The sequence below is a fragment of the Rutilus rutilus genome (assembly GCF_951802725.1).
Source record: "Rutilus rutilus genome assembly, chromosome: 9".
Classification (NCBI taxonomy): domain Eukaryota; kingdom Metazoa; phylum Chordata; class Actinopteri; order Cypriniformes; family Leuciscidae; genus Rutilus; species Rutilus rutilus.
Window position 1 is genome coordinate 40085942 of NC_140223.1, and position 12703 is coordinate 40098644.

Below are 12703 nucleotides of genomic sequence, written 5' to 3' on the forward strand. Positions count from 1 at the left end.
CTACCGCTAAAGGTTCCAGCTAAAGAATCTTTGCAGGCTGTGATAAACTGCATGAGCGATATTAAGACATGGATGGACCAAAACTTTTTAAAACTTAATGAGAATAAAACGGAGGTTGTCTTGTTTGGTCGTCCAGAGTTGGTTCAGGTTCTTACCAGCTCCCTTGGCCAACTAGCACCTCACTTAAGATCCCATGCCAGGAATCTTGGAGTGATTGTCGACAGTGCTTTTAAACTGGATAAGCAGGTTAGTGCTGTGGTTAAGGCAAGCTTTTTTCAGCTTAGACTGATAGCTAAAGTCAAACCGTATCTGAGACAGGCTGACCTAGAAAAAGTTATTCATGTTTTTATTACCTCTCGCCTGGATTACTGTAACTCCTTGTATACAGGCATTGGGAAGTCTGAGCTCTATCGTCTGCAGCTTGTACAGAATGCAGCAGCTCGCCTTTTAAGTGGCAGGAAGAAGCGGGAGCACATTACTCCAGTGCTCTCATCGCTTCACTGGCTTCCAGTAAAGTATCGGATTGATTTTAAGGTTATTTTATTTGTTTTTAAATGTATTAATGGGCTAGCCCCAGAGTACCTTACAGACCTTGTCAGGTTGCATAGGCCTTCCAGAGACCTCCGTTCAGCCAGTCTGATGGTCCTGGAGGTTCCTAGATCTAGACTGAGATCCAGTGGTGATCGAGCCTTCTCAGTGGCAGCTCCCACTCTCTGGAACGCACTGCCTGTAGCTGTGCGGACTGCTAGTAGCCTGTCCACTTTTAAATCATTGCTAAAGACTCATTTGTTTGAAGTAGCTTTTGGCACAGGGGAGCCGCCTTGATGAATGTTGTATTATATGTGTACCTTTATTCTTAGTATTTTGTTATTTCATTGTTTTTTATGTATCAGTGTGTGACTAATATTTTTGTGTATTTTACTGTGAAGTACTTTGGTAGGCCCTTGGCCTTGGAAATGTGCTATATAAATAAATGTGACATTGACATTGACATTGACATTTAGATAGGAGCCTGGTCTTGTTAGTCCGAAATAGCTGCCCGGAGGCGTTGCCAAGATGGCGGCCGAGTGGCACGACTTGCCTAAAAGGACTTTGCTTTTACCTACAGAACAACCACTGGCTCTGCTCCCTTTTACTTAAACTCATTACTTCAGACTTATGTGCCATTGAGAAACTTGCGCTCTGCAAGTGAACGACGTCTTGTGGTGCCATCTCAAAGAGGCACAAAATCTCTTTCTCAGACCTTTACCTTGACTGTTCCCTTCTGGTGTAATGATCTGCCTAACTCAACCAGAGCTGCTGAGTCCGTAGCCACTTTCAAGAAACGGCTGAAGACACATCTTTTTCAACAGCACTTGATCCAGTAATACTAACACTTTCTCTTCTATTCTCTTCTACTATAATTTTTTTTTTTAACATGTACTGCGTTAGATTAAACTGAGAAGGGTCATAGCACTTGCATATTGTTGTCCTACTGTTAGTTCTAACTGCTTCTATTGTTCTCATTTGTAAGTCGCTTTGGATAAAAGCGTCTGCTAAAGGAATAAATGTAAATGAAAGAGGAAGAACAAGAACAGAAAAAGAGAACAAGTCTGAAGCAGACTTATAGCCTCAACTGCAAATAAAATACATATTTTGATGTAACTAATTAACTCTTAATTTCTATGAATATGATTAGTAGAGAACGTTTCATTTGATTATGGTGATTAGTGTTCCATTTGGTTGGGTACCATGACTTTGATTAATATTAAATTAATTATATTTCTGCCTGTGCAGCAGTGTTGTACCAATTAAGAGGATTAAATAGGGTGTAATTAAGTAAATTAGACCACTTGTAACATTGAGATGAATGAGTGGCTTAATTAATTGCTGCCATCCTAATTGTAATAAGTGAATGTGAGTCAGATTGTAGTGTTGAATCTATGCTCATTGTAGGAATACAATTTGTGCTAATATGGTGTAACTACAGTGATGAAATACTGTTGTGATTAGTGTTTTTGGCATTTTCAAAACATGCTTCATGAAGCTTCAAAACCTTTGCAATCATTTTTTTTAAACCAGTGATTTAGAGCATGTATCATGCTGTCAAAGTCACATCACTTCAGGAAATGAGGATATGTTATGTCATAACTATTTTCGAAACATTTAAACATTTCAATGGTTTACCGCTAGGGGGGAAGATCTCTTGTGAACCCATGATATTAAGATAATTAGATATTTTTAATGACACATTTGTATAATAAAAAATAAGAGTTTAATTAAATGCTGTCTTTTTGGCCTGATTAACCAAGCTATTCATTAAACAAGTCTTGCAATTTAACAAAATAACATATTAAACAGACACTCCATTTAATAGTATTAGATGATTTGAAGACTTCAGATGCAAAAGCCTCTAAGTCCGTCTAACGTTTTTTTTTTAATATTAACATTTTTATCAGGCTCCTATGTATAGGTTTCTACCTAAGTATCGACATTTCTGAATGGGCTGAGGCTGGGATTTAGTGAGTTTGAAGTGCAATTAAGTATTTGATGAGCGTATACTATGTGCGAAGAGCATTTACTCAATATTATTATCTCATTTTTGACATCGGTGGCTTTTAGAGGCTTTTGCATCGGAGGTCTTCATTTCTTAATTGCATTTAATAGATTATGATTTGATACAGTTTAATTTGGGTTTACACTGTTTTGACTAGCAGGCATCATCAGTGCGTTTCAAAACAATGACATTTTGTGAGTTTCAAAAAACTTAATTGCTCACATCACTACTTATGAAGAAGTGGGCAGACACTTCTTCTGAAGGACATAACATTTCACCAGATTTTTGCTTAGACATCAGCACTTGTCATACAAAACCTAACATTGTTTGAAGTCAAACATTTTCAAATCAAAAGACCCATGCCACGATGCATGCTGGACGACATTGTTGAGTTTGGCACTATGCTGGTACCCAGCATGCACTGCGGCATGAATCTTTTGTTGACTGTCACCATTGCCAAGTTTTGATGTCTACGTGTGACAGTTAAAATTTTCCCATACAAAATCATTTTCAGAGACAATATTTGCTTATCATAGTACTACAACACTATTGATTAACAAATCTAGTGAACTTGATTTCAGGTGAAGTCTACATGTTTTACTCATCTTCTTTGCCACAGTGCAAACAAATGTGTTTGTTTAAACACTGTTGCAATGACTGGACTAAAACTAATTTAACATAAATCAATGTTGAAGTGCCCTACTGAAGGACACACTGATCATCATATTTTGAATGTTTCAAACTAACTGTAACTGGAGTTAAACTTCTAACTCTAAACGACTTGTACATCCAAACTTGCTTTTAGTAAGTGTCATCTCATCACTTAATGGCCAGTCATCACTCGTAAAGTAAACCTAATTGATTTGTTAACTGCCTGGATAATTCAACATTTAACACTACAAAGAGATGATCCTACACTGCTTTTTAATACCTGTGGGTGAGGCTCATATTTATATCATTGATGTACAGTACATTTAACACCGCTGATTTTGCTGTGCATAAATCCTGAAAACCTAAGATTATTTCACACAAGATAAAGATTGAACAGTGTGAAACCCAAAGGGTAACCCAAAGATTAACAATTTTGAGTGTGAAAAGCCCTACAGATTACTTGTTTGGCCTCCACTTTAACCAGCCATGTTTCTGTCTCACTATAGAGATTCTTTGCCCTGCTCAACTTCAGCTTGACAACGGACAGTTCTGGCCAAGGAAACAGTGGTTCAAGTTTGGAGAAAAACAGACCTTTTCATGTCATGAAGGATTTGATTTGATTGGATCTGCTGAGCGGAACTGCACTCAGTGGGGTGGATGGACTGGTGCAACACCAGTGTGTGATGACCAGTGTAAGCATTTATATTCCTTTGTTTCCAAACAAATGCAGAACATACAAATGAAGTTGTGATTTGTTTTCTCTTATTTTCTTTTATAATATGTTACTCCCTCATATTCTTAATTGAAACATTATATTTACATGGTTTATAATTTTGCAAGATGGTCTAGTAGAATAGTTTTACTTGAGTTAATATAAAAAAAAAAGAAAAAAATCTTAATTTCTTTTTACTACCTTTGTTTGAGGACGAGCCAAAGTAGCAGCACGTGTAAATTATGCTAATGTGCTACATGGTGATGTAGCCACATCATGTAAATAATGGCTGTACTACAAACAAAGCATTTGAGCAGATTTTTTTTCCTGTTAGAGATTCAGGGGCCGTTTACACAACACAGTTTCAACTAAAAACGGAAAACTTTTTATACGTATTGGCTGTTCATTTATACGACAATGGCGTTCTGGTGGCCTGAAAACCTACCGTGGGACACAACGCAACAGAGTGCGGCGCGGGACTAGATTTGATGGCCGAATGTGGGCGGGGGGAGGTTAGGTACTCGTGTGTGCGGGAGAATAAAACGAATCGCGGGACTCTAATATATATATGAATGAGAAAAATAATAATAATCTAAAAACAATTAAAGACCCTTTCACACCAAAAGTGAAATATTAACCCTCAGGCTGAAGGAAATGCTAATTCATGCGTGTACAGTAGAGGGCGGCGCTTAACACTTTATTACAAGTTTAACACTTCCTTTACCAATAAAAACAAACAAATCTAGTCATTTTTGCTTATGGTTTAACTGAATCTTTGAAGGTCAGAAGCAAGTACATTGGTCAATAAAGTGAGATTAAATGCATAAAAAAATTATGTTTTATTTAACATATTTAGTTATTGGAGGTTTGCATAGTATTCTGACTCTGCATTTCACTGATTTTGTTCATTTTAAGGAATATTGAATCTTTTTTGTGTGCAAGTGAGATGAGCAAATGCACGCTCACATTTAGTCTAGAACTACAATGTAGCGTTTATACGCCCACGTATAAATATTATTAATTATTATTCATAACGGAATATGACCAATAATTAATATTTTAATTATTTTTAATTATTTTCAGAATTTACTGTAGCAGAATCAATAGTATGATCATTTTATCAGTTCATCCAATGAACAGAAAGCATAAACAAGTATTAACTCTAGGAAATATAATATCTTCCTGGTCAAGAAAGACTCAATCCCCAGCTAACAATAAATTACGAAGTAAATTAAGGGTAACAGCATAGGTAACTTAAATCGAAGTTCAAGACAATAAATCTGATAAGCACATACACAAGTAATCTCTTTTCAAATACAAACAATACTTTATTGATTATATATAACACATAAGCTAATATCTAACACAAACACACACACACACACACACACACATTCATACGCGTTGCAGAAAGGGATAGAGTGAGGAAAGAGTGGGTTTAAGAGTGAAAGGATGAAATCTCACGATTCCATATGCACTTAGACATGACCTGAACGAACCATCAATCATTAATTTAACCCTTCTATCGTTTTAGGCAGGTTATTAAAGTTATATAAATACACCAGTTAAGATTTTAAAAGTCTGGAGGTAGTCTACTTGAGTATTTGCTTTTGGGGATTCCCTTTTTGTTGCGTGAAAGGGGTTTTCCCGGTCCATTCGGTCTCCTCGTGCCTGATGTCTGGATCACGTGGTCAGTCACGTGGTGTGCTGGCGGAATGAAAGTCTTTGTTTGAAGCTGGCTTTGCAGAAGAAACGTGGCTCGAAATCTTGTCGCAAAACTTAACTTAGAACCGACACTCACAACGGAAAAGAAATGAAACTAAGAAAAGAAAGGAAATTGAGAGTAGATGATGATGGCTTGAATGAAGCTATTTAACCCATGTTCTTCAGATCTTGATTTGGGTTATTTCGTTTGCGCGTTTACATGGTTCCTATAGAGAGAGAGAGAGCACCGAGAGCAGTGAGAGAGAGCAGCGAGAGAGCGAGAGAGAGAGAGCGAGAGAGAGCAGCGAGAGAGAGAGAGAGAGCTTCGAGAGCAGCGAGAGAGAGAGAGAGCGAGAGAGAGCAGCGAGAGAGCTTTGTTTTTGGGTCTAAGGTTTTAAACTAAAATTTTGTCCAACCTCCAGGATGAGTTCTGGCCAATTAGACACTGGCTGAATTTAGGAGGTGACGTTCTTTTCAGTTCTGATCGTAAATCATGCTTATCTGTGCTCTCCTTACTAACAGAGAGAACAGGGGCCACAGTTTAGACATGATTTCTAATTAAAAGAAGATCAAAACATATTACACCGATATCATTCAAGCCATCTTGCTAGTTGTGTTCGTAAGATAGCATTGATATGAAACAGTACACACTTTCATTCATTCACTCCTTCTAATAGTTAATATGATAACTATTACCTGAATTAAATGGGATCAAAACATATTATCTTATTAAAATATACATATAAGTGGTGGAAACAACCCAGGATTAGGTAGTTGCATGATTGTTTGATCATGAGTCCATTGAAAATTGTTCTTGAATGATTTTATGTATAGTTATTGATAAGAATCAGTTCTCTGGTGAAGAGACAGAACTCTGTTTGTTCAGAGGTCTTAAGGAGGAGGTGTTCAGGAATGTTGTCGGGGGTTTCAGTAACATCTGCTGGTGTCGATTCTTCTTCTAAAGGGTCTTTTGCAGACTCTCTGGCACCGGGATGGGTGACTTATGGCTCTGGTCTTGGTGATTTGACTCTGGAATGTGCGGACACTGTCTTTATCTTAACCAGTCCGTAGTAGGCCACAAAGCTAGCCATTGACCAGTTATGTGTTAGTGCCGGGGGCTCCTTCAATTAGTCAGACCGGTGATGATCATGAGACGTTCTGAACAAATCTTCCCCCCTCAGTCATCGAGAAGTAGAGAATTTGAATTAATATTCAAAAAGAAGATTAGTTGGTGGTTGCTTTCTACCCATTGTCGCTACAACAATAACCATCGTGTTTACACACACACACACACACACCACCTCTGCACTTCGATTTGTCTCAGTATGGGGACAAAAGAGCTGTCAGTCAATACATGGGAAAACAAAGCAACTTGTGTTACTTATTTGCAAAAGTAACTCAGATATTTGGTTGTATATTTTAAAAGTAATGCGTTACATTACTAGTTACTTGAAAAAGTAATCTGATTACGTAAATCAAGTTACTTGTAATGAGTTACCCCCCCAACACTGTTAATAACAAATAGTTTATCGGGAGCATTTATGCATTTATGGCTAGGCAACACGTAAGATAACTAGAAAGTATTTCATGGACGTACAGAAAAAAAATCTGTTTAAATACTTTTATGCGGGCTTTTGCGGGTAGGAGTGGGACAAAACATGAGTGTTGCGGGAGAAGGTAACTGTAACATTGCTGTTGAAACATAGGAGGAAGCAGGATCCACGTGCAGCACATTTTATTTAAACAAACTCAAAACTTGACAAAGACAGACTCAGACTAGGGAACAGAACAACCAACAAACAACATCAAGAACTCACAAAGACTGAACTAGACACAGGGCTTAAATACACATGCAAACAAGCTAAGCAAGATAACAAGGGGGTGTGGTTAAATAGAAACACCTGGGGAGACTAATAAACAAGAAAAACTACAAAGAACAACAAAACTTGGCACAGGACAGGAACTGACAAAAGTCCACACAGAACAAGGGGAACACAAGACAGGAATCATAACAGTAACATATATTTTTTTGCGGGAGTGGGCGTAAGCAGGACTGAATCCCTCAGAAGCGGGACTGAAAAAATTGTTTCGTGCAGGTCTCTATTTCAAAGTGCAAGTTTTCAATGAATTTCTAAAAACGTGACGTCATACTCATGCGTGTAACGTGTTCAGTCGATAGGCGTGTAGCGTTTCCTTACAAAGTGACATCGCCAACTACTGGACTGGCATGCATAATAAATACATTTAAATAGGTTTCATTTGTGATTTTTCATCATTATTGAACAATGCATCATTTACCAAAAAATGCATTGTATATAAATGATAAATATATGTATCATGTGTTTCTTATTCCAGCTGAGGACTGCAAAAACCCAGGGGCTCCTCCAGGGGGCTTACGTTCTGGAGAACGCTTCCGTATTGGAGACCGAGTGCGGTATCTGTGTCAGTTAGGTCTGGATTTGCTCGGCCCCTCTGAAAGGCAATGTTTGGATTCAAGGGAATGGAGTGGGGCAGAACCACGCTGCTATGGTCAGTCAAGGACACAGACATTTATTTACACAGTGTAGTGGGACCGCAGTGTGTTCCAGAAAGCAGGTTATGTGACAAGGGTTTAAGGGTAAGTAAGCGGATAACCTCAACTTTCGGTTCCAAAAACGGAGTTAACTTTCAGGGTATGTAAGTTGCCATTGCAACCTACTCTCTGAACATAACCTGCTCCGGAGCAGCTCATGATCCAGGGTTAGTTTACTTCAGACGTGTTCAGGGTTAGTTTACTTCAGAGGTGTTCAGGGTTAGTTTACTTCAGAGGTGTCCAGGGTTAGTTTACTTCAGAGGTGTTCAGGGTTAGTTTACTTCAGAGTTGTTCAGGGTTAGTTTACTTCAGAGGTGTCCAGGGTTAGTTTACTTCAGACGTGTTCAGGGTTAGTTTACTTCAGAGGTGTTCAGGGTTAGTTTACTTCAGATGTATTCAGGGTTAGTTTACTTCAGAGTTGTTCAGGGTTAGTTTACTTCAGAGGTGTTCAGGGTTAGTTTACTTCAGAGGTGTCCAGGGTTAGTTTACTTCAGAGGTGTTCAGGGTTAGTTTACTTCAGAGTTGTTCAGGGTTAGTTTACTTCAGAGGTGTCCAGGGTTAGTTTACTTCAGACGTGTTCAGGGTTAGTTTATTCAGAGGTGTCCAGGGTTAGTTTACTTCAAATGTATTCAGGGTAAGTTTACTTCAGAGGTGTCCAGGGTTAGTTTACTTCAGACGTGTTCAGGGTTAGTTTCCTTCAGAGGTTTTCAGAGTTAGTTGACTTCAGAGGTGTTCAGAGTTAGTTGACTTCAGAGGTGTTCAGGGTTAGTTTACTTCAAATGTGTTCAGAGTTAGTTTACTTCAGAGGTGTTCAGGGTTAGTTTACTTCAGAGGTGTCCAGGGTTAGTTGACTTCAGAGGTGTTCAGGGTTAGTTTACTTCAAATGTGTTCAGAGTTAGTTTACTTCAGAGGTGTTCAGGGTTAGTTTACTTAAGAGCTGTTCAGGGTTAGTTTACTTAAGAGGTGTTCAGAGTTAGTTTACTTCAGATGTATTCAGGGTTAGTTTACTTCAGAGCTGTTTAGGGTTAGTTTACTTAAGAGGTGTTCAGAGATAATTTACTTCAGAGGTGTTCAGGGTTAGTTTACTTCAGAGGTGTTCAGGGTTAGTTTACTTCAGACGTGTTCAGGGTTAGTTTACTTCAGTTGTGTTCAGGGTTAGTTTACTTAAGAGGTGTTCAGGGTTAGTTTACTTCAGAGGTGTTCAGGGTTAGTTTACTTCAGAGGTGTTCAGGGTTAGTTTACTTAAGAGCTGTTCAGGGTTAGTTTACTTCAGAGGTGTTCAGGGTTAGTTTACTTCAGAGGTGTTCAGGGTTAGTTTACTTAAGGTGTTCAGGGTTAGTTTACTTCAGATGTGTTCAGAGTTAGTTTACTTCAGATGTGTTCAGAGTTAGTTTACTTCAGATGTGTTCAGAGTTAGTTTACTTCAGATGTGTTCAGGGTTAGTTTACTTAAGAGCTGTTCAGGGTTAGTTTACTTAAGAGGTGTTCAGAGATAGTTTACTTCAGAGGTGTTCAGGGTTAGTTTACTTGAGAGGTGTTCAGGGTTAGTTTACTTCAGAGCTGTTTAGGGTTAGTTTACTTCAGAGCTGTTTAGGGTTAGTTTACTTCAGAGGTGTTCAGAGATAGTTTACTTCAGAGGTGTTCAGGGTTAGTTTACTTGAGAGGTGTTCAGAGATAGTTTACTTCAGAGGTGTTCAGGGTTAGTTTACTTCAGATGTATTCAGGGTTAGTTTACTTCAGAGGTGTTCAGGGTTAGTTTACTTGAGAGGTGTTCAGGGTTAGTTTACTTCAGAGCTGTTTAGGGTTAGTTTACTTCAGAGCTGTTTAGGGTTAGTTTACTTAAGAGGTGTTCAGAAATAGTTTACTTCAGAGGTGTTCAGGGTTAGTTTACTTGAGAGGTGTTCAGAGATAGTTTACTTCAGAGGTGTTCAGGGTTAGTTTACTTCAGATGTATTCAGGGTTAGTTTACTTCAGAGGTGTTCAGGGTTAGTTTACTTCAGAGGTGTTAGGCCCCATCCACACTACAGTTTAGAAATGGAGAATTAAAACAAATACGATCTCTGTCCACACCAGCGTTTTAGCTTCGTATTAGAATTGATCTCCGTCCACATTAAAGCAGCACTCAGTAGCTTCGGGATTTCTTCGCTGTATTCTCGCTTTTTGCTCGCAGGTTTCTCTCTAGAGCTCCCCCCACAGCTTCGGAATAGATATTTGACAACACTGTTGTAAAAACTCGTTGGTGATTCTCAGACACCAGAGGCTAGTAGATCAACGACATCAAAGCAGATGGGACATTCTTTAAAACGTCTTCTTCATTCGGGTTCGGACAGCGTGAGGGAGCGCAATAATGACAGTATTTGAGCAGATTTCTTTTGGCCGTAAAGCAATTGTTTACATCGCGAGACCTGATATCACGCGACACTTCCTGCCGCGGCTGCCGGACCCGCCGTCTCAAAGTTGCAAGTGCGAATTTTCCGCTCACGGGCACCAGGGGGGTGCGAAACGACCACCATTCAACCCGAAATAAGTAATATAACCATTCCAATGACTCCGAAGCTGTTCAGTTAAGGTAAAAAAGTTACTTAGTTCACCTTTAAAACGACTGAAAACGCGGATCACGTGACCATTCACCAACACTGGACATGCGTGTAATGGTGTAAACCTAGAGACTTTCAAACATAGACTGTAAAAAAATGCTTTCAAACATCAAAATGTCATTTATTAATATGTATTTGGTGTCAAAATGACATAAACATTTTTTCATATTCTATTTTGCCTGGAAACGCTTCCAACACGCTTGCGTGTCGCATGAAAAATAGGCGTCGTTTCTATTTCTAGCATGCATGCGTTTACTGCGCAAGTTTACTTACTGTAAGAAACTGTTCCAGTGGGTGGAGTTTACTGGTACTGAATATTACCTGTGTGTATACCCCATGACTGATGACACCCAATCATAGAGCCGAGCGTGAGCCTCTGCGTCATTGTTTCTAAAGTTTTAGGGTTAGGGTTAAGTTCTCCGTTTTGACCCGTCTTCACTAAAACGCCCTCCGGAGATTCAAAACGCAAAACGGGGTCGGCAGCGTTTCTAAACTTCTCCGTTGTAGGTCTTCGTTTTTGCCGTTTTAGTCTGGACGGGAGGTACAAACGTAGCAAAAGGTCTCCGTTTCTAAACGAAAACGCAGTAGTGTGGATGGGGCCTTAGTTAATCAGGGTTAGTTTACTTCAGAGGTGTTCAGGGTTAGTTTACTTTAGAGGTGTTCAGGGTTAGTTTACTTTAGAGGTGTTCATGGTTAGTTTACTTTAGAGGTGTTAGTTAATTAGGGTTAGTTTGCTTCAGCGTATGCGTGCCCTATTGATGAGGCTCCAGTGTGTATATATATATATATATATATGATTATACAGTACCAGTCAAAAGTTTGGAAACGTTACTATTATTAATGTTTTTGAAAGAAGTCTCTTATGCTCAAGCCTGCAGTTAAAAAAAAAGACAAAACAAAAAAACAGTTAAAACAGTCATATTATGAAATATTATTACAATTTAAAATAATGGTTCTCTTTTTTAATATATTTTAAAATGTAATTTATTTTTGTGATGCAAAGCTGAATTTTCATCAGCAAGTACTCCAGTCTTTGGTGTCTTATGATCCTTCAGAAATCATTCGAATAATCACACACAATCTTCATTTCGCTTGAACCTTTTTTTAACTGACAAAAGTACAAAGAAAAGTTTTCCAAAGTTTTCACCGAACAACATAATTGTATTTTGTTAATATAAACAAATTTCACTACAAAAAAGTTGGGACAGAGGCAAAATAAAAATGAAAACATTAATCAAGACTTAATGTAAATGTGTGCTGCGGTCAGATGAGTCCATATTTCAGCTTGTTTTGGGGAAAAACAGACATTGACTTCTCAGTCCCAAAGACGAAAGGGACCAATCAGTCAGTGACAGATGCAAAAGCAAACATATGTCATGGTACGGAGATGCATCAGTGCAAACGGCATAGGTGACTTGCATTTGTGTGAAGGTACCACTGACATGGAGGCATATATTAGGATTGTACAGACATAAACAGCCATCAAGAAGACATTTTTCCTGGGAAGAAAGACAATGCCAGGCCTCATTCTGCACATGCTAAAACTGAGTGGTTTCTAGACACTCTGCACCATAGAAGAGACTGCCTGCAGTCCAGATATTTCTCTTATTGAAAACGTATGACCCATCATGAAAAGGAGAATCAAGCAACGATGAACACAAACTGTTGAGCAGTTGTCTTGTGAAAATATATTACACTTGCAAAACTGCAACAATTACTATCCTCAATCCCTAAATTGTTAAAAAGTGTCATTAAAAGCTAAGGTGATGTAACACAGTGGTAAACATGCCTCTGTCCCAACATTTGTGGAGTGTGTTGCGGCCATCAAATTCAAACAAATTGTTTATATTTACAAAATAAAATTAAGTTTGTCAGTGACAACATTGGAAATATTTTCTTTGTTCATTTGTCAGTTAAATAAAGGATCAAGAG

At 38.5% G+C, this 12703-nt stretch overlaps 1 protein-coding gene across 1 annotated transcript in view; it reads left to right on the forward strand.

Annotated features, from left to right (window-relative positions):
• The window catches only part of LOC311296406 (complement C2), a 50638-nt gene that overhangs the window by 19071 nt on the left and 18864 nt on the right, over positions 1-12703 (forward strand). Inside the window, exons 4-5 of the mRNA XM_084418129.1 lie at positions 3694-3879; positions 7959-8132. Of these exons, the coding sequence (XP_084274255.1) occupies positions 3694-3879; positions 7959-8132 (360 nt within the window). The remainder of the gene's footprint in view (positions 1-3693; positions 3880-7958; positions 8133-12703) is intronic.